Raw genomic sequence first — 22,942 nt, forward strand, 5'->3', positions numbered from 1 at the left:
TGCAAAAATAAAAATTAATACGCAGGTCGTGGCGCTCTTCTGTTTCTGTTGAGTTCGAGTTACAAACGCAAGGTAAGATAGATGGCTGGCATGACTCTTTTTGTTACTCTCATTTCTTTAATGTTGCCCTACCCCCCCCCCCCCCCTACGCAGAACGTTTTCACTGTATTATTAGCAACTCAACGAAATATAGCGTCTCCGCCTACCTAAAAAGAGACGTATTTGTATATTTGGGGTCAACAGAGGTTAAAGTCTGAAGACTTTGTGAACACGATAACTCGAAAAAGTACATCTTTGTTGAACTTCCAGAACCCTATCGAAATTGATGGAGGTCAAAGGACATCAGCAGTTAACAGTGGCGTAGGAAGGTACTTTTGAGTGGGGGGCTGAAGACTGATGGCCGGCCTGGGGGAGGGGTCTAAGGGGAGGGGTGTCCCCCTCCCCTTCGGATTTTTTTTTCATTTCCAGGGGGCCTCAGATGCAATTTGGTGCAATATAGCACACTTCAACCCACCCACTCCATTTTGTATATAATTTTGCATTTTCACCTGGCCTTAGATGCAATTTGGTGCTCCAAATGAGATTTTTTTCTCATTTGGAAATGAAAAAGGGGTTTTCTGACTTGCGAAGCGGGGGGGGCGGAATGATACTTCCGCCCCTCCACATTTTTCACTGGGGGCTGGCGCCCCCCAGCCCCCCGGTTCCTACGCCCTTGGGTGGAGCAACAACCCACCCATGCCCACTCCAAACACCCCTCTATAAAGTACACACACACACACACAAAAAGAGTTACAATAGAAAGAATGCATGTATTTATTTTCAATTTTCCAGAAGCCTACAGGGACAAAAGGTTTGACCACATAATGACGAGATGATGATTAAAAGTAAAAAATTTTAAACCCTCGATCCCAACATCCCCCTACCACGCATCCACTTGACTCCCCCTCCCCATACCCACTGCCATCTCTTGCTTCTCCTTCTCTTGCACAACTATCTACATAAACTTTGAAAGGTCACACAAAGATGATTCACTAGTTACGACATTTTCTTTGAAAGGTTAGTTCAGAGGAAAATTTTATTTAAAAGAAATGACATATTCTAAGCATCCCGGTGGGAATTTGCAAGCAATTCCTACAAAAAGTCAAATTAAAGCAAATATATACTAGCGTAACGTCATAGTCGCATGCTGGCAGCAAAATGTTTCGTTTTTGTTTTGCTTTTAGTTTTCACGTTATTCTTCTGTCTGTGGATTGGATAGGGTTCCAACTTTGCCTATCATAAAAGAGATGCGATAGTTATACTTCAGTGTGGTCATATCGAGATGTATCCAAAACTTGAAGTAGGAATTTGAACGTAATTTCAAAGTACAATATAAGAGCAATTTTCAATGTGCTGTGCTTCTGTGACATGTCACCTGTTTGCTTCAAGTTCACTTTGGGTACAAAATGTTTCAACTTGAAAAATGACCGGCATCACCGTTATCTCTGAACATAGGAATTGGATGCAAATTACATCCGGATGCTTAGAGTGTGTTCCTCTTTCAACAGCCAAAAATAAATTGCCTTATGCACTAACCTTATAAAAACTTGTAACAAAAATATTACGTAAAGGTGGCTTATGCAAACTTTTCCCTTCAGGAAATTTGTTTCAATAATATCACTGAAAAGAGTTCATAAACAATTTTGGTTGGTACCATGAATACAAGCAAGTCGCTTCATTTAAGTTTATTGCTGAATTTCAAGTTAAATAGACAAAAGATATAACAGGTCTTACAAGTCACACACTCTATATCAAGTCAAAGTGCTATATAGCCAATATAATAAGTTGTACAGTGCCACATTAGATATTACAAGTCTCTGAGTCACTTTCAGTGTATCAAGTCAGAGTACTATATATCCAAATTACTTACTCGATTAGTGGCTGACTTGATTTCAGTCACAAGTGACGCGTTAGATATTACAAGTCTCTATGAGTCACAATCAGTGTATCAAGTCAAAGTACTATATATAGCAAAGTTATTCACTCAGATAGTTGCTGACTTGATTTCAACCAAATTGTACAACCAAATTGTATCAAGTCAAAGTACTATATATAGCCAAATTACTCACTCGAATAGATGCTGACTTGATTCCAACCAAATTGTTCAACCAAATTGTATCAAGTCAAAAAACTATATATAACCAAATTACTCACTCGAATAGTTGCTGACTTGATTCCAACCAAATTGTACAACCAAATTGTACCAAGTCAAAAAACTATATATAACCAAATTACTCACTCGAATAGTGGCTGACTTGATTTCAACCAAATTGTACAACCAAATTGTATCAATTCAAAGTACTATATATAACCAAATTACTCACTCGAATAGTTGCCTACTTAATTTCAACCAAATTGTACAACCAAATTGTATCAAGTCAAATTACTATATATAGCCAAATTACTAACTCGAATAGTTGCCGACTTGATTTCAACCAAATTTCAAAATCTCTCTTTTTGTCATTCTTCACTACTTTGCAAGAGTCACATGTCACCAAAGAACATATTTTCCTCTTGTTTTAGCAAATGCTTTGTCTCACTGTAGCCATGCTTCCTCTTGTAATTTGCTAGTAAGACCCACAATTTTGTTGTATTATCATTGGTGAAACGATAAAACAAGGGGTTAAAAAAAAAATTAGTTTTGCCACATTTTTACTACTAATTTTCAAAAGAGACCTTAACATGCAAAATTTCAGACTACACAGGTCTAGTAACAGGTCCTTAGCCAGGAATTCTAAAATGGAGAGGCATTAACAATTTAAGAAGGTCTCCCACCTCTGCCCCCTCTGCCCCCACCCCCATTCCCTGACTTGGCTACGGTTCTTCATAATAATATGAATACATGTAAACATTTCCAAAGGGATTTTTCCTCTGAATTTTTGTTACATTTCAAATCTTCCATGATTTCTTATAATTCCTGCAGAAATTAAAGATGCATTTCCTTTTTTTTCCAAATTTTTATCTTATTTCATTTGCAAGAACTCTAGAAACACATTTCTTTAAACTGTGCAAAATTTAACAAAAAGGCTAAATCCATATACCAAAAAAGCAAAAAACAATGTTACAACTCTTTGAATCAGCTTCTTGATGCTAGGCTGAATCACCATCTCGACATTTACGTACGGGTACGGCGAATTATTCCGATTTAGTCAATTCTCCGATTCTGGTATGAGTAAGGCAGACCTCTATATTTAGTCTAACGGGGTCATAGGGTGCGCCTCTATGGCAACGGCGTTTGCCTGGTAGGGGCGGAAGAAAAGACTTGATCCCCTCTTCAAGAGACCCTGTAAAATAAAGACACGAGAACAGAATTGTTCGAAAGTATGACAGAGTTTTTGTTCCCTTTTTTTTCTGGTTTTATCACCGTTAGTAGTCAGTACTTTTAAGAAATCAAACAAAGACTTCTACCAGTCCAAGATCATCGAAGACCTGTCCCGTAAGCTTGGTTCTATTGGAATTTCTTGGAGGAGCCATTTCTAGAACACTTGCGAATAAAGCCCAATGTGAATTGTTTTTACATTTGGTACGTTTGCTTAGCTGGACGAGGTTCTCTGTATCAAGAATTTCATCAAAAATGCAACTTTTTTTTTACTAGAAATATCATTTTCCCTCTGTGAATAGGTGAGTTAAATATTACACACACATATATATATATATATATATATATATATATATATATATATATATATATATAAAAAATTATAAAAAATATTCAGCTGAATTGCAGTGATGACATTATTCATTCAGCTTGTTGCCAGATGCATTCACAAAAATACCACCAAATTTGAAAAAATTCATATCTTTCCATTTACAAAATTTTACTACGGGGATGTGTGGTCTTCACCCTAACGAAGCAGAGAGATTTCCAGCGAGTTTGCTTCAGCCACAGAACATCCCTTTAAGCAGGCTCGAGAAGCCTCCGATCGCCAAATGCTACGTTCAGGAATTAAACTTTATGTATTTTAGATCCTCCTACAAGCAGGAACTCGCGAAGAAGCCTCATTGGCTTATCAAAGACGCAAGCTGACTGAAGTCAGTCTCTTACATTCATATTTAACGTCCATGATTATGAATTGTCAACAACTCTGTAACTGGACGACAAACATTAATCTTGGAGTGACTCGAACCAGGACCTTATGATTGGAAGGCACCGGCATAAATGACCTTTGAATGACCTTAAAATGACTTTTTTATAAAAATGACCTTTGACCTTACTTCATTATAAATGGCCCTACGCAAGTTGTAAAAAACAGAATTGTTTAAATTTTGCTCTGAATACTAATATTTGTAAAAAAAAGAACCAAAAAAATGAAGAAAATGTTACCCTCTCGCTGAGATCACTCCAGCAGTCTCTCCAGGTCGGATATACAGGTGTAAAAGGGGGGCTACCAGCTGCCAATCTGAGAACAGAGAATTTGAATACTCTCCAATGCAATGATACAAAGTTGTATTTAAACCTCAAGATACATCGTTTCTTTAGGAAACTGTTGTGGTATTACACTCGGGGTCCCGGAAAGTGGTTGATTCAAACCCCCCCCCCTCCACTTGGGTCAAAATGACATTCTAGTGGATCAATAAACATCAGGGGGGTGGGGGGGTACATGGGGGTGGCAAATTACACTTCTGGGTTAAAACTTGACGATCATAGAAAATATATTTATGCAACTTTTGTGACTTAAAGTTTGGTGTCAAAAGCTGACAATTATCAAAGAAAAATAGAGATGTCTGGGGTGGCTCTATCTTTCATCTGGGAGTGTTCGTGTCCGGTGAGTTAAATCTTTCTTTCACATCTTGTCGGAAAATGTCACTTTGAGGTTTTAATATCGTCAAATAAAGGGTAAAAAAAAGGAGGGTTTGGGGGTAAACGAAGGATCAAAGACTCCCACAAAGGGGGAGACATTCAACAAATGTTTTTGAGATCTCTGTTTTAGATGAACACATTCCGTTCTTGCAAACATTACTGTCAATTCTTTCGTTTTTTTGACCTGCTTTTAATACAGAGGCAGAAATATATCATGTACCAATGGAACTCACAAATGAGTGTAAAATAAGGGGCACAAAGCGATATATTTTGTAAGATCTCTTTGCTTGGATATATACGATGGAAAGACGTCTTGAAAATACATTTCAGAAATAAACAATGGCATCCCTATTAAAATCCTTACTTCTACAAACAAAGATTTTGTCGTTAGGCTGAAGTGGTCAATATGAATTAACGAGAGAGAAACAAATAACATCCAGATGTACGTTCTTCTTTTGTTCTCAAAAGTTTTTAAGACTTTTTGCGTTGTCGACTTACCCCGATTCGTTGACGGTCATTAAAGTGCTGACCAATCCGAGTGGGTAGGTCATCATTCCAGCTACAAACTACGCACGGCAAAAATAAGAGATTAAATCATCAAAAATGCAAAAAGACAGGGAATGAAAGAAAATAATTTGATGTAATAACGAAATAAAACACTTGATACTGTTGTAGTAATTATCAAAATAATAATAATATTAATCATATTCATATTGAGGATTATTACAGCACAGACATATCCACCAATAACGGTGCTCTAGGCGCATAGCAATATTACCCAGGTCAACGATAACCTGTCAAACTCAACATGGTAGCTGGACCCCATTTATTCACCTGGGTGAAGAGAGGCAATGGAAATAAAGTGCCTCGCCCAAGGACACAACGCAACGATCTGATCAGGACTCGAACTTGTAATCCTTAGATCACAAGTCCACTGCCTTAACTACTTGACTATAACACTCTCATCAAATAAGCACAGGGACTAACAAGAGAGAAATTAAAAACTTAATATTAATCATACAATAAGGCTGTTTTTTTTTCCCTTTCTTTTTCATCAGAAGGTAAATATAACCCATGTTTGGTGATATCCAGAACTAAATAGAGCAAACACTTTTGGTGCAGTTGTGGACATATCGTTTCAATACTGTTCATGGATTTCTTTCCAACTAACAAAGCCCTGTTTTTTTTTTTGATATATATATACTTACCCCAGTTATTGCATGCATGTAACTTCTAACTTCCTTGGCGTTCGACATCTGTCGGTAGAAGAGAAATCTTTCCTGTCATAAATCAGTTTTGTTTATCATTCATTACATGAAATGCTTCCAAATACTCTGAATGCCTTCTTTACACAAAACTCAAACATCCACACTCACAATACTAGGCAGGCTGATTACCTGCACCCAAGGCAATGTCACAACAATTTCTCTAAAAATAGCTTACATCAACGGGCCATCACACTTTGGAATCCCCTACCATTCACTTTAAAGGCGATGCCTTCTTTAGTTGCTTTAAGAAAAAGCTTACAAAAGCACTTCATCAACATGTACTAGAACTGTGAATTGTTTTGTCTACTACTCAATTATTGCTTGCACTTATTATAACTGGGGAGGGAGGGGGGCGGGGTAGGTGAGAGGAAGGGGTGATTCTCTTTGTTTTTGGTTCTCTTTTCTAATTGTAAAGTTCTGTATTTTCTCAGGGAGTGTCACTACCCGACAAGCCCTATAGGTTTTTTTAGTAAAACTTCCTTCTATGTTGTATGTCATATTTATGTTGTAATAAGACAAAAATAAATGAAATGAAAATAAAAGTAATGAAATAACTGACACAAAGGCGACGGCCAGAATTTACGATGGTATGAATCTTAAAACATCACAGAGGTTCATCTTTAAAATTTGTATTGGTGAGATGAGAAAGTTTCTCTGAGGTACAAGTGATAAATACCACTTGAAGTGGAGGAGGAGGGGTGGGGGTGGGGAGGGTGGGGGAGAAGGGAGGGGGACAAGACATTTTGAGAGTCAATGGTCTATAATGAAACACCACATATTACATACATATTTCTTATATTTTATGTATTTATATATATATCTTAGGTGTAATTGGATTGTCTAACAGTGTTCTCCACTCTACCAACGTACAGTAGGTTGATGATATTTTTAGCTGACTTTGAACACACTACACAAACGATTGAACATAATGTTTACATAACATTACTCTAAATTCTTTACTTCAACGTATTTGTCGAGGGTCACAAGCAACATCCAGCCATTCCCATATTAAACGTCATCTAACCTGTTGCACATGGTATGAAAGTTGGCTTTACTCTGGGATGAGGGTCATTTTGCTGTCAAACGTCACTCATTGACTTAAAGCTACAATAGTACATACTATTATACTCATGTACAAACTGATGCCAATCATGTACAAACCGATGCCAAGCATGTACAAACTGATGCCAAGCATGTACAAACCGATGCCAAGCATGTACAAACCGATGCCAAGCATGTACAAACCGAAACCAATCATTACAAACCGGTGCCAATCATGTGCAAACCAATGCCAATCATGTGCAAGCTGATGCCAATCATGTACAAATCGATGCCAATCATGTACAAACTGATGCCAATCATGTACAAACCGATGCCAATCATGTGCAAACCGACGCCAATTACGCATGAACCGACGCCAATCACGCATGAACCAATGTCAATCATGTACAAACTGATGCCAATCATGTACAAACCGATGCGAATCATGGTGGCCTGGATGATCTGTTCCTGTTGTGACAGGTTTCCATGATTAAATCACGTTCATTATGATGAAGTATTTCGTTTGCATAAGAGTTTACAGCTCTTTTTGATCAAATTTATTTTAGTCTGGTTTGCCAACAAGTCCGCACAGACACATGCTAGTCAGTGTACACCAGGACTGGTCTGTCAGAAGTTGAAAGTACAGCTCGAAAGACACTTGCTAGTATACATGCAACCTTCGTGATATTTATGATTGTATCCGTTTCTGCCTGTTTCTTTATGGAATGCCGGACGTGGCCAAAAATATTACCCGACACAATGGGTTTCCAGTTTCATAGATAAGGTCTAAATTGCAAATGTCAAGAAAAAAAACTAAAAAAAAAAACATTACTGATTTACAACAATTTTGAATACCGATATTAAAGAAAGATCAATATTACTTACATTGTCATCTAATATGTAGTTATTGAATATATGAAACATGGTACGAGCCAGCCACAAAGTGAGGACATCCATCAACACTCTTGGTACAAGTCCTCTGAGAGAAAACAAAAACAAGATTGTACTATCATGGAAACGTTTGCTGAAAGATGTGTGCTCGACCAGACAGAAATGATGTCCACACACACTACATACACAGGGTCAATATATATATATAATATTAGCAACTTTGTAGCAAACTTTGGAGAATTGATAATATGAAAGAGGGAAGATTACAAGCAATTAAACAAGCAAGTATGCATGGTAAAAAGATATATTTCAAAAATCCTCTTTTTGCAAGAAATCAATAAATTTAGCAAAAGAGAGAGTGTTTGATTATGGTAGGGAGTTTAAATGGGTTGGGTGGGGGGTGGGGGAGGGGTGGGGATACAATTTTTGACAATTTTCATCACAAATCATATATTAAAGAAAGACACAGGGAATACACCATACTTTCCATTTTTAATAAGACAGTATTATTCAAAGACTGGAATGATCAAACTCATATTTATATATCAAATACTCACATCAAATAATACATTCACTACATATCTCCACTCACCCCCTCCCCCCAGGTCTTTTTCTCAATTGTCAAAGCAAGAAACGAGCAAAACACAATTTAGGATTCGGCATAGGCCTACACATAGCAACAACACATAAATCTGTATGCCCACTGTAACAATGTAACAATGTATGTGTACAAGCTGTTGTCATGTATTTATCAGCAGTCCCAGCATTTCACACTTTTCTGCCACTGCTTAAAAATATCATGGTTTAAATACTCTGCTGGCTAAAATCAAGTTATCACTGGCACTTTCCTGAATTAGAACACACACATCAGTATTTACTGTACATGCTATTGAGAGCAGCTTAATAATAATTAATCATCATAAGCAATAACACAGGGCGTCTGTCAGGTACATAAATCATGCCGATTCTTTGACAGACCATAGTTCACTGGATTTAATAATTTATTAATATACTTAATTTTTTTCTGTCTACTGGCAGAAAATTGCACTTTTTCTGCTGGCAAACGGCAAAATCCGCTGGCTTTTAGCCATTAAAATAGCCTTAATTTCGAGGCCTGTATCTACTTTTAGAAAGGACAGGCTCTTACTAAAGGTGTCTATTGAGATTTTCAAAATATGCCGATAAACTTGAGCAAAGGTTATGTTTCCTTCTTCCCTACGACTAACATTTACAACAAGTCAGTGCTCAGGAGAAACGTGAAGGACTGGACCGGCTTGGACATGCCAGACCTGCTCGCCACTGCTGCTAACAGATCTGAATGGAGGACGATGTCAGCTTCAACCGCCATGTCTCCCTGTTGACTTCACAGTCATGGGACTGAGTGAGTGAGTGAGTGAGTGCTCAGTGCTCGTACTCAAGCAAGGCCTGCACTTGTATTGGATTTGCAGTGGATTTGAAATCTCACTTGGAAAAAGCTATTCGAGATCTAGCCAACATCAACGCACTCACACGAGTCATGCTGACGGCCCGGTACTCCTATCCATTCTTCTACCGAGGGGACTTGGAATTTGGGACTAGTGCTCGTGCGGTTGTACGCAACAAATCTGTCTGCTTCCAAATGAAATAATGTTTCCCTTTCAATCATTTAAAACCAAGCAATATCTATTAAATATAATAAGAAATTTCAATGAAAATATACATTCATTTCCACCTATTACAAGAAATTTTGAAAGTTAAAATAGATAATAAAGATTTACTTACGCAAAGAATCCCATGATACCATTCTCATTGTATACTTCTCTGAAGGGAGCAATAAAACCGCTGAAAAATAAAGAAGGAAAACAAAAAAAATGTCAAAAAGTGAAGTGAGGCCCCAACCCCCCCCCCCCCCCTGCCTTGGTGTATACATAACAAAGGGATTTGAGGGAGCCTTTAGAGAAATTAACATTCTTTAATTTTGCAAAAAGGTTACCCTGGGGAAGGGGCACATAAATGTAAGGGGGTAATAGGGTGCAGATTGCAGGGATCATCTAAACACTGGAAAATGATATTTCCACAATTTATGACTGGATACGAAAACATTTCCAACGGGACGCGAAAACTGAGATACAAAAGGGAAATGATTTTTATGCTGCGATAGGAAATATGCATTATTATGGATATGGTGTACATTTTCACACAGCAGATTTTTGAGTGTTTGAGAACGTTGTTTTCAACACATAATTGTGAAAGTACAGAGAAGATTCGTGTACAAAAACTTGTACAGATAATTGTATTTGTGTGCTTTGGGTTCTTAATTAATTATTCCCTGCCAACTTGCATGATTGTACGTGGTAAGAAGAACTAATTCTCCACGAACTGCATGTCATTCAAATTTTTTTTTTTTAGTACCAATCGTCTTTCAAAATACTTATAATTTGATCATTTCACTCAAATTCTCAGAAATTTGCACTGGTTGCCAGTTTGTGAATACACACATACTGTATCTTTTAATATTATTTCTTTAATATTATTTTTATAATATTATTAATTTGGAAGAGCAATCAATGATATGACAGGGAATAAATTAAGTGTTCAAGTTTTGTGTAGAAGTTTCAAAGGGTCTGAAGTTTTGTGTCTAATAAAAACACTACATGTTTCTGTGTACAAATACTGCTATACAGCTTTGCGCTTGAGTAGCAGTCCGACAGTTTTGCAAAGCATTTTTGCTGTGCAATACGGGATCAAATATTCCCGGTATGACAACAGACTACACAAGACCTGATACATCTGTATACTCCAAGTCATCGATTAAACTGAAGTTAGTTGTTCCTAGATTATCCCTTTTCATAATTGTATTGTATTTTTAGATCCTCACTGCAAACAGGAACTTGCGAAGAAGCCTCATTGGCTTATCAAAGCCGCAAGCTGACCAAAGTCAGTCTCTTAGATTTATATTTAACGTCCATGATTATGAATTGTCAAAAACTCTGTAACTGGACGACATACATTAATCTTGTAGTGATTCGAACTCGGGACCTTATGATTGAAAGGCACCGGAGTTAACCACTGAGCTAACGCTCCCAAATTGTCCCTTTTACGAAATCTTTTTGCATACTGTACGTGTTTCTCTGGTGATTTTGTTTGAGGTTCTTCTCAAGTTGCATCTGTATCATGTTGCTTTCAATCCAGTTCTTTGAATTTCTTTGTATCCTGCTAACAGAATCAAACTTTCTGTAGATACAGATTGAGCAACGCTCATGGTAGGTTGGTAGGGTGCACAAGCCTAATGCTTTTCAGTATTACTATGTATCCAATTTGGGCATGATATCGGGCCGATTCTATTCGTGGGCTGGATTAAAATCTTCTGTCCGCAAAATCATACCCCGAGGGTTGCTTATGGAAGAACACCTATTAAAGGTTTACACCGATGCATACCTTCACGTTAAAGCAAGCCTACATGTAGTATGCAGTGTCATAATAACCAGCGCCCCACCCCCCACCGCCTGCACACTGGTGGTACCTGCTCTGTCAGACGATGCAACTCACTTGTACTTTATTTCTCTGCCGATGAATTGTACCATCGACCGAACGGCTATCACTTGGAAAGGATGGGACACTACGGCCGCACAGCAATGAGAGACTGTCAATTTAGCACTCTGGAGAAGGAACGGGGGATAAAGGAAAGGAAACAAGATTATCCTGAAATTGTGATCGATGGGCAATAATTTAGCTGTCTATAACAAACTAAACTAAAGGGGGGTCATCTGTAACAAATGCATTTCTGTTTGCCAAATCAGCAATTGGGGGTTGTACGGTAGATGCTTAGTTGTTCACATGAAATTCAGATTACATTGTAAGCCAATACCTCCCAAATGGGTTAAATGATCAATTGGTATCGCCCGCCCCCCCCCCCCAAAATGAAAAAAATGTGAGTGCCCTATTCACGGAAACCTACAATTCTCTCTTAAACAGTACTTATTGTTTCTGTCATTAATAAAGATTATTATGTTTACCTTCATGGATAAATTATTCACAAAGAAAGAAAAAAGAAAAATGAAAAAAAGAAAAAAAAAGTAATTTTCGACAAGATTACAATGATGTCACCCTAGATGCTGACTATTGCCAGATACATTTCATCAAAATTCTCAAAGTTTTCAAAGATTCTTCATGAATGAAACACACCATCATTATGTGGTTTACACCAGCTACTCCAGGCAAAGAAAATGGCAGAACTGGTCAGTTTTGACCCCCAAAAGAAAATAATCCTAAACACAACACAGGTTTCTCCAACCTACTCCCTTTTAAATTTGAACTACTGCCCTCACAATTGCTTTATCGATTAACCACCAAATTTAGGTTGGTTGTAATTGAAAGTGGTGAGTGAGTGAGATGCAAATGTGTGCAAATAGGATGATGGGTGAGGGGGTAGGGGTGTGTAGAAGGGGTGTGGGGTGTGTAGAGGGGGCAGAAAGATTGCTGGAGGAATTTCCTTCAAAAAGCCATCAAAACTTAAACATACATGGTATTTCACGTTTCTTTGGCATTTCATATTCTCATGTGGGAGCCATCAACCTACCTGGTGTGTATCTACATCATAATTTTTTTTTTTTTTAAATAGACCTATTCAGTAACTTCCAAATTATGCAAGATTTTATCCCCCAAACAGTATCAACTGTGTTTATACCCACTAGTGATATCATTTTCACAATTTCATTTCACCATAGCTGGCTTGAAGAGATGATGAGTGGGGGAGTGGGTGGGGGTGGGGGGAGGGTGCCTTCACCTCCCCCAGTATTTTGATAAAGTGGTCCGATGGTGAGGTACGCACTCGTGACTTAAACCTTGGGAAATACTGAGCTCGACTTGCAAATAGTCAAAAAGTAAAACTCGATAAACCTAGACCTAACAACATTTGGTGACCTCCAAGGGGGGTACCATCAGGGTCGGACACCTAATGCATGATTTATTTCTTCATTCTTGACAACAATAACAAATTACCTCCGTCAAAAACTCGTTTGTTGTCAGTTTGGCTCCCTTCTTTGATTCTGTGTTCTCACTTTCTTGGCTGGGAAAATGCTCTTCTAGTTTCTGTGAAAAAAACAAAAGATGGGTTTATTTAAGAGATTATTGCAGATATTAAAAAGATGTTACAAAACTTAACAATGTAATAAATTCTAAATTTACCAGGCCTGCAAAGGGTAAATATTCTAGTATGATCCCCACCCCCCACTGACACATTTCCGGGTCATTCCCCCCCCCCCACAAAATGTCCTCTTCCTAAGTTCCTTCTACATCTACTATGCCAGTGTAAAACACCAGCAGGATTTCAGCAGATGAAAAAATCACAAAAGAGGAAGAGACCGATGTTAGTAAAACTGTTAGTTGCAAAAAAGACATTCACCAATTACCAGTAAGTCATTAAGGTGGTCTTTGTCTTAAAGCATGAATACTGTACATTATCTTTTTTACTCTACCCCACCCCACCCTCCCTCTCCCCTCTCTCCATCTCTGTCCTCCCTGAATATTCTCCAAATCAGAAAGTCCCAGAAAACGAACACAGGGACGACGATTATCGATGTCTTAATATCAAAACATGAACTGGATATCTTGTGGCTGGCAAGGGCTGCTGAAAATTGCATGAATGGAAGAAACTTTGGTTCATAGAACATTTGGTGAAATTGGTGAACTTTTTTGGATGTCTGTCACTTGACCTTTGTATTATTTTAAAGGAAAGAGTGATAAATGTTAGCAATCAATGAGTTTGTTAGCAATCAATGAGTGTTTACTCTTCTAGCTAACATATATTATACACATAGACATTGTACATAAAAAAAAATAAAAAATAAAAAAATAATTTAAAACTAAATTTAAAATAATAATTTATATAATTTAAAAATAATTTAAAAAAAATTAATTAATTAAAAAATGAATGGTTCCATGAGTGGCCTTGTGTAATAATAATGATGATGATATCGCGGTCAAGACGGGCTTAAAGCGACCTGCTCCTCATCCAGGAATAACATGTTTTCGCCTCTCATTATCTTACCTGGCTGGTTATTCGTGCCACGAGGTTTCCGGAAACCGACGCGAAGATTCTTGCGCCTACTCCTCTGTAGAGACCAAAGAATCCGTCCACTTTCCGGATATGCCCGACTGTTTGAAAGGAATTATTTCAAGAAAAGAAGAACACATTAAGTATGGACCATTCCAAACAATCCCCATATATGGAAAGACTCCCAATTCCATTCACATAACACCAGATTTACAGCTTTTTTTTTTTACAACTTTTTTCGGTAAATAGTGGGAGCCTTACAGTAAACATTGTACCTTGTTGTACGGGTTTCAAAATAAGGGCTTGTCATATATGTTAGGTTAACAGTCTTGTTCAGGGCCAAGGCCCTCTCACACCACTTCACAGGGGACTTCCCATAGGGTGCAGCCACAAACCGGCGCATGCAACTACATTTACAAGTCACCTCGCAAGTCACCATTTATACACCTGGGTGAGGCAATGGAGATAAAGTGCCTTGCCCAAGGACACAGCGCAATGATCTGGCCAGGGCTCGAACCTGTAATCCTTAGATCACAAGTCCACTGCCTTAACCACTTGACCACAACGCCCTCTCTGGTTAAATGACAGTATATCTTGGTGTTTGCCAGTAGAGAATGAAAACGCACTGGTAATTTCCTGCCGGTAGATATTAAGAACTTTAACACATGGTGAGTCGGACAACAATTGTCAGTCAAAAGAACTGGCGTGATTTCCATATCCTTACATATTAGCCACATATTACTGCTAAAATTATCAGCAAGTATTATTGGTTGCTCTCAGAAGCCTGCACAGTGTACAGTAACCAATGTGTGTTGTAAATTCAGGGATCGACTTGAACCTTAACCCTGAGAACAGACTTTAGCAAGTATCTAATTTAATCACTGGCATTTTTTTTCTTTGAGCAAATTACTGAAGTTGTGAAATTTTAAGTCTGAAATTCTAAATCAGGTAAAAAGACTACAACTTTTCATTGAAATTATACAGAATTTTGTTTTTTCTCCATTTTTAGTACTGTTATTGGTAAAGGAACCTGTCGGTAAATACCTTAGTACTGTTAACTGTATGCAACTACAAAAGTGTTTACCTTTGCAGTTTTAGACTTTGTGGTTCACTTTTACACCTGGTTAACAAACAAAGTTTGAAATCGGACACCACTGATTTCCCAGAACAAAAATTATTATGACTGAGAATAACAACACCAGCAAACGTTGAGTGGTTCTGATGCCCAAACATATATTCATAGCATGGTAAGCCATAATTTTATGTGAATATACATGCACTTTTGCACACCAATGAGGGACTATCTAACAACTAATACAGCAACATGTAAAGGAAGGCACCAGGAATTGGTGATCAACTTGATGCATTAATATCGATTGTGGTCAAATTTCTCATAAGCATGTACTGTATAGATCTACATAAACATTAAATATTATCATAGTTCATATGTATAAAGCTTGTGGTTGTTGAGATACAGTATTATGTTTAACATTCTGTTTTTGATGATTTCCCATTGAGCCGCACCCGCTCATGAATATTAATGAAGTAAAAATTGTTGCAAAGAACATGTAGTTACTATGTACTGTAGTTACATCACCATACCAAGTATGAACTAAATCTGACATACCGTTGAAGAGATATTGACATTTTAACATTTTATGTTAAGCCCCGTCCACTCATTAATATGCATGACAGTCCCACCAAAAACAATAGGGATCATCTACTGACCCTGACCAACATATACCAAGTACGACATCAATCACATATGTCCTTCTTGAGATACCTTGTTTTACAAGCTAGGGTATCACACACACACACACACACACCCAAACTTGACTGCATAGATTCCGATGGAAGCAGGCATAAGAACCAAAATTTTACCACAGGAAGAACAATAAAGTTCAAGGACAATGAATATTAAAACCAGACAGGCTACCTATACTGTATATTGGCAGGATAGAACCGTATTTATTAATAACTTACCTACTGTACCTGGGAATGCAATCACAAAATTCCCAATTTTTTAACCCACAGCAGTGTGCTACCAAACAAACGCTAATTTGATACAACTGCTGACCACAGTTGAGAAGTTTGTGTACAAAATTCATCTGCATTTAAGATGTAGTTCTAACTTTGCACTTCTACAGTATAAATAGTGATTAACATACATGTACTTAGTCACACAATCTCACAGCTTGCTTGACAAACTATCATTTTCAACAAAAATATATCTCCGGAGACTGTTCACGAATGCTAACAGCTATTTGTCTTGAAGATAACTGAAAGTTTTCTACTGCTCAGATAACAGAACACACAATATCCAAGGACATAGCAATGATTTCTGGAATACCACCATCTCCGGCAACAGCTTTCAAGGTAAGTATTTACTTCATATTATGAGACATTTTATACTTTGCACTGCAAGAAAATAGAGACTGCACAAAAAATTATGACACTTTAAACCAGCTGGGCATGGAGGCTGGGGATGGAGGCCTGGGATTGAGACTGGGAATGGGGCTGGGGATAGAGGTGGGGGATGGAAGCTGGGGGTGGGGAGAGTATACATACAGGTATACAATGCTAGAATATACGAATATGAGTACACAATCACTACTAGTCTGCTGGTGCCACACACACACACACAAATTCAAACTGACTGCATTGTGCTTGCATACGTGACATACTGTACAGGTCTTACTTTCATATACATAACCGTATGCCTACATTGGACCTCCTCGGGCTTCACTAATTACTAACCATCCTGTGAGAATGATTCTTCGCAATGAGGCTGATATAAAGAGGACGTGTGGCAATGACAGAAGTGTTTTACTTTCTCTCTAGTTTCATTACTCATCGATGTAAAAGGGGAAGTTCTGACAGTCCTGTGATTAAAATTTGATACCTTAAAGAGGGTGAGCTTTGTATTATAAACAACACTTAGGTTAAAAAACCTTCAAATGCAGATCAGTTCACTTCTGTAAATTTATAATTCTTCAGAAATGAATCAGACCTTTTAAAGAGGATGGGGGATGGAGGGGTGGGGGGGTTGGGGCTTGCAAAGCTTTTGTGATACTGTATGTAGTACAGTCTTCCAAGCCTCCATTAAATATGACCTCCAGGGACTCCAAGCAATTTAGTAATGTTGGATAAAAGCATTTAAAATGACTATTATTATATTATGCATAAATGATGAAGCTATTATTAAGAAAAAAAAGGAAATGATGAAAGGTTGATGCTTTGTGTATATTTCTTTACCCTGCTCTTCATACAGTGCTTTTCAGGAAAGAGAATTTTGTTTAACATGCAAATCTCTTGCATTCTAGCCTTGTCAAATAGAAGATTTTCTACTTTCTGACTGTAATCAACTTTTAGACGACCACATCAACTGTCCAAAAAAAAGGTCAATCTAGCTGTTTAATTAAAGGTTTTCTTTAATTACAGCTTCCCAGCAATTATATAAACATTTACCGATTGGATTTTTTTTTTTTTGGACAAAGCACTACCCCTTTAAGGCTAACCGTTAGGATCCTGCTAATGGGAGTGATTTAAACAACCTAGGATGACATCTTTAACAATATTACATTATTCTCGGTGAGCTTCACTACTAAACTTCTATATCGTTTCACGCTTAACCTGGAATTAACCATTGAATGGATGACTCTGTATTTTAACAAGGAAGCAAATAGCACAGGTAAGAACAGCTGAGGGACAGCGTTATGTACATTTAAATATGTAATGGAAGCTTAAAGTGGGTTAACTTAAAATGGAGGGGGCTATTCCAAACAAGGGTTTGCCACCGGAAGCTGTTACAGCACACTGGCTTGTGACTATCCTTCAGTAAGTTCTAAAACTTACTGGTTGTAGGCATGTATACTAAATATGAAGGTCTGTACAAGTACTTATCCAAATATGTATCAAATCTAATATCGACAACATTGCTAATATTTGCACTGATACCATGGCTCAGAATTTTAGATCTAATTGACTGTGAATTTCACAAGTTTGCAAGTAACAAAAAAAGAAAAGGCACTTGCAATTTCTGGCAGTAGACATTAAAGGGGACACAAGCCAAACCATCATCTTTGACTTACATGTGGACCCTGTAATACACACTGTAACAGCAATGCCACTGTTAACACCTTGGATTCACACTAGGCCTCGAGGACACTGTAATACACACTGTTACAGTAATGCCACTGTTAACACCTGGGATTCAAGCTAGGCCTTGGGGACCCTGTAATACACACTGCAACAGTAATGCCAGTGCTGTTAACACCTGGGATTCAAACTAGGCCTCCCGGACCCTGTAATACACACTGCAACAGTAATGCCACTGTTAACACCTTGGATTCACACTAGGCCTCGCAGACACTGTTATACGCAATGTAACAGTAATGCCACTGTTAACACACTTTTCTCAGGCACACCACCAGTGTCGAAACCTGAGAAATTGTGTTGGATGATACATTGCTATGTTATTGACTATTTGATTTAGCTTCTATGAACTCAGCCTATACAAAATTATGTCGACAAGTGGCGGATTACAATCTAGTATCACACAGTGTATGTACAGAGATACAGTTGCTATCGTTTTCTGTGCTTTTAATATTATCGTGTTCTCGACAGAAAGTGATCAGCATATTCATGAAATTGATAGTTGTATATGAAGTCAAACTTGACTTAACTTCTAAACCATTCCAATCAGTTTTATAACCTATGGTTAGTTTTATAATGAATTCCATGACTTAGGAAGCTTCACTGTATGCTCATTTGCAACACTAACTGATGATTGCGGTTGATTGGCTCATCTTTCCAATGAATATTCAGAGATACATTGTAACAGATAAGATGTGTGATCTAATCTTTTTCATCCAAATTTGCATCCGCCTCTGAACGTCCTTACCTGACAGACAAGTGTGTAACCGCAAGCATATCATCCACTTCTTTTTTTCCCCCTTTGTTTTCTTTTTCTCAGTATTCAAACTAGCAACCGGTAGTATTTTTTTCAGTCCTCCAATCATAACTTCCAGGAAACCCATAACTTAGCATCAGAGGACTTCACTTTAATACATGTGATTACAAGGAATGGGAATGGATGCTTTACGTGGTAGTATTTACTCCTGCCTCTCACCTCTTCAAAAGAGAAGACAATGGCCCAAAAAGGCAACTACGTTCAGAAAAAGATGTCAGTCAACCCCAAATTTTCATGGTGAGTAAAAATTTTTGTTTTGCACTATATAACACAATATCCTTGGGCTGAAGCAGAGTCATGTCCAAACACAACACCATATGTTACTGATATCCTTTGTTTTAGATATTTCAATTTAATAGAACATGGTTACCTTAAATCCTGTATACCTTTAGCCCTTTAACTGTTGCTATCTCCTCCTCTTAGGCATAAACAAACCGCGATGAAACTTCAGGAAATTGAAAGGGAAACTTGCAAGAAACAGAGCATGCAAAATTTACATTACAGGATAAACCAGGATGAACCATAAACTATGAATATTTCATTTATTTTCCAATCTATGTTTGTTCCTTTCTCTCTCTCTCTCTGTCAACATCAAGGCAATACTGTTGAATTTTAATTTTTGGTTCAGGGAAAACTATGTGCTGATTGGGATGACCTATACAATATTTAATATACATTTACTGTGCCTGCAAGAAAAACCCCCAAAACAACCTCATATTAAATACAGCACAAACTCAAACACCCAGCAATGTATTCAATGCTTTATCTGCACTCACCGTATTGAAAGAACCCAGGAAGAAGCAGAGTTTTACGGAAAAATAAATTTTTCCCAATCTTCGGTGGAATAGGCTCAAAACCGACCTGTGAAATATAAAAGAATAGATAGATTAGAAGTGAACTGAACTGAAATTAGGAAAAAAATTGGCCATATGGTAAAACAACGTGTTATCATAACTAAGTTAATAGCCGTTTTGATCAAAATCTGGGATGAGTATAAAAAGCCAAACGGCACAAAACCTGCAGAATAAGGAGGAAAAACACTTGTGACAGAAAATTTCTTTGTTAAACTTCTGACTTTTAAGTTTCTTTCTTGGTCATTAAATTTAATGATTTAATTAGTCAATGAGGGTTTAGGCTAAGCCTAGGCCCCAACGATGTCGAAAACAAATGATACAACTTCTGGCACAGGTTTTGCTTATACTGAATCTTGCTTGAAAATTCTATATTTTAAGTCATCCAGTATGATGACATGTCATTCACTTAAGATCCAAATATTCCAAACAGTTCATAAAGAAAATATTTAACTATCCCTGTGTTATGCTGTGATGAAATAACATTACACAAATATGTTACTTGTTAATGTTACTGTCACTTAGGCCTTGCCTAGGGTAGCTTAGACCTAGCCTTGATCCCTAGTACTCGGATATGAAGTTTTGAGATATGGTAGTAACATTCGTATAGTTAGAACTAAGACTTAATATCCTTGCTAAATGACTAGGTTTTACATTGCTTATCGTGCTAGACAAATTCGCCTTCACTGTTTCAGCAGTCAAAATAACACTAGGTCTTACTTAGGCAACATACAGTACAATGTAACGTTTCGGTATCCTAACATACGATTATAAGATAGGGTACAGCCGTAAGCCTATCTCATGGTATCGGCCTAGCCTATCACTGCGATGATACTACGAAGCTCACCTGGATTAACGTTTTAACGTATCCCATAGGATGTGTAAATGTGGTGATAGCTACATTTACAGCCAGCTGCGTCCATGGATCTGGTGAAGTCGACATGATGTCTTTGAAATGATGGAATTTCTCCTACGAAATTGTAACGCAACTCCGTTCTTGTACTCTTGTATGCATGTGGAAATGAAGGACACACTATATGTGTGCAAATCGAAAGTTCATTGCTGCAGACAATCTGTGACGTAGGGGAAATCCCCACATATTGTGCGCGGCTACACATTAGTTCATGTTTGGATAGTTTTTGTGGTTTTGTGGTTTTCACAACGAAATACCCGAAATATCGATACAAATTTAAGAGATCAGTGCATTAATAAAATAATAACAATATTTCGAATCGACGTCAAATGGAGCATATTTGGGTTTGTAGACACCCAGTACACATACAAAGAACCAAGTTGCTGTTGATTGAGGGGCGGGTGAGTGGGGTTTAAGATGACAAATTTTTGAAGGAAAATACACAAAACCCTCTAAAATCTATCGCCTGCATAACCAGCAAGTCACTGGCGAAAAACGTTGAATGCATGGTCGGTAGCTTGTGGAAGAAATCGACGAACTCAGTGGCACTTCTGCTATGGGTAAGGGCAGGGGAGGGGAGGGGTGAGAATGAATTTTGTGAGACACTCGAATGGAGGGTGTTGATTATGGAGAATTCGCCATTCTCAAGTCGTGGTTATTCCACGGGGACAATTTATTTCTTAATTCAATTTTCTCTATGTGTGAGAATGATAATTCAGAGAAAATAAATTCGCAAGGAGAATATTTTTGAAACGTTTTAGCTACAAGGAAACCCAGATTTGGTCACAATATACTTTTGACCTTTTAGAGAATCACTGTGAGGGAGAACGGTGGCTAGAATTGGTATTTTTGAGGATCAAATATTATATTCTACGCGAGTATGCAAAATACTGCTCGAAAATACTTTGTAGGAAAATGACATTTTCCAAACATATTTAAGGTGGGGGAAGGTGGGGGTAAAATATATAGGATTAACCCACCCATCTCACCCCCCCCCCCCACTTTCCATGAATACCTCACTGCTTGGAATCAGAATTTGATCAAACTGAAAGTATCGATGTTGAACCAAAGTTAGTACCAAACAATTAAAAAACATTGTTTTCACGGTCAGCTTATATGTCTAAATCTACAGTGCCTTACCACTGTTCTTCAATTTACAGTATTTGCCAGAAAATGTGATATGTTATCAGCAAAGAAATTATCGCTCTCTCACGAGATAGTACATAGTGTGGAAAAGTAAACGAGAACAAGACGTTACGGTGTCCGCGAGTCACCGTGCTGAAAATTTCGCTCATATTTATAGCGGTATACCGCCACCATTGTACTGTTCACTAACCGTGAATTCGGCCTCCGAAAAATCACTCTTTTTTTTGAGAATTATTAGAATGTAGCATTGTACATTTGGTAACGCCATGAATTTGGTGGGACAATAAAATGATAAAGGAAGATTACAATTTGACGAAAACTTACACAATTTGTGCTCGACTTACCTCTCACAATTTTAAGGGTGAGAGTTCCGCCCATGAGCATATATATTAATATTTATCCTCGTTAAGTTAAGGTCAAGGGTCATCTGTAGGACATGCATCCTACATCACCTTGCGAGATTATACTACGTAGAACAATGCGATATCATGATGTAGGCCTACCCTACATATTCGAGCGAATAAATACAAAAAGCGAATACATTTGGTAGTGGGAACTTTCTCAATAAATGTAAATACTTAAATCAAAATAATTTAGAATAGGCTATTGATGTAATGTCTCAACTGGTTTTCTTGTTAAGGAATTTATTATATCCCCCTCTTCAACCCCTCCCTTCCCTCTCCTCCCCCTAGAGTCACTGACAATATGATAACTCTGTAAAATCTGTACTGGTATAATACGGCTTAAAACCATAACAATTTTTCTCCATTTGTAGAATATATGCCTTGGATCGCTTCATTAAAGTGGAAACAATGTAAGGAGGAAAGGGGGAGGAGGAGGAAGGGAGCCCGGGGTTGGGGCGGTGTGGGGTGCATGAGAGGAAGGGAGGGGGCAGGTGGTGTAAGGGAACCTTTATACTTTCTACTGGCATCTACGTCAAAGTTTCAATTAAACTAGTGCGAGGATTTACGCGTTCAATTACGTCC

General features: G+C 37.8%; 2 protein-coding genes across 4 annotated transcripts in view; one reads left to right on the forward strand and one right to left on the reverse strand.

The window, feature by feature from the left end:
- Window positions 1-797: 797 nt before the first annotated feature.
- LOC139966660 (mitochondrial carrier homolog 2-like) lies at window positions 798-20,947 on the reverse strand. Its single transcript, XM_071969926.1, has 11 exons — window positions 20,745-20,947; window positions 19,823-19,907; window positions 14,069-14,175; window positions 13,021-13,110; window positions 11,569-11,678; window positions 9,802-9,861; window positions 8,035-8,128; window positions 6,049-6,096; window positions 5,339-5,406; window positions 4,364-4,439; window positions 798-3,323 (listed from the first exon to the last, which is right to left on the reverse strand). Exons 1-11 carry the CDS (start codon window positions 20,838-20,840, stop codon window positions 3,231-3,233), a joined length of 927 nt encoding a protein of 308 aa, XP_071826027.1. The 5' UTR covers window positions 20,841-20,947; the 3' UTR covers window positions 798-3,230.
- LOC139966626 (uncharacterized) overlaps window positions 17,625-22,942 on the forward strand; it is a 77,691-nt gene continuing 72,373 nt past the window's right edge. For 2 of the 3 annotated variants that reach the window (XM_071969879.1, XM_071969870.1), the window contains exons 1-2: window positions 17,626-17,765; window positions 19,050-19,283. In XM_071969879.1, the coding sequence (XP_071825980.1) occupies window positions 19,160-19,283 (124 nt within the window). In that variant the 5' untranslated portion in view covers window positions 17,626-17,765; window positions 19,050-19,159. Of the gene's footprint in view, window positions 17,766-19,049; window positions 19,284-22,942 lie in introns of all 3 variants that reach the window. The other variant, XM_071969861.1, reaches the window with a different exon arrangement.

Source organism: Apostichopus japonicus, chromosome 1 (assembly GCF_037975245.1).
Source record: "Apostichopus japonicus isolate 1M-3 chromosome 1, ASM3797524v1, whole genome shotgun sequence".
NCBI lineage: Eukaryota > Metazoa > Echinodermata > Holothuroidea > Aspidochirotida > Stichopodidae > Apostichopus > Apostichopus japonicus.

What these genes read in the sequence shown, in the direction of transcription:
- LOC139966660 (XM_071969926.1), bottom strand. Translation starts at nt 20,840, where the DNA reads ATGTCGACTTCACCAGATCCATGGACGCAGCTGGCTGTAAATGTAGCT. An exon ending in GGTATCATGGGATTCTTTGC is followed by an intron (nt 8,129 to 9,801) that starts GTAAGTAAATCT and finishes GTTTTCTCTCAG; the next exon opens with AGGACTTGTACCAAGAGTGT. An exon ending in ACTACATATTAGATGACAAT is followed by an intron (nt 6,097 to 8,034) that starts GTAAGTAATATT and finishes TTCTACCGACAG; the next exon opens with ATGTCGAACGCCAAGGAAGT.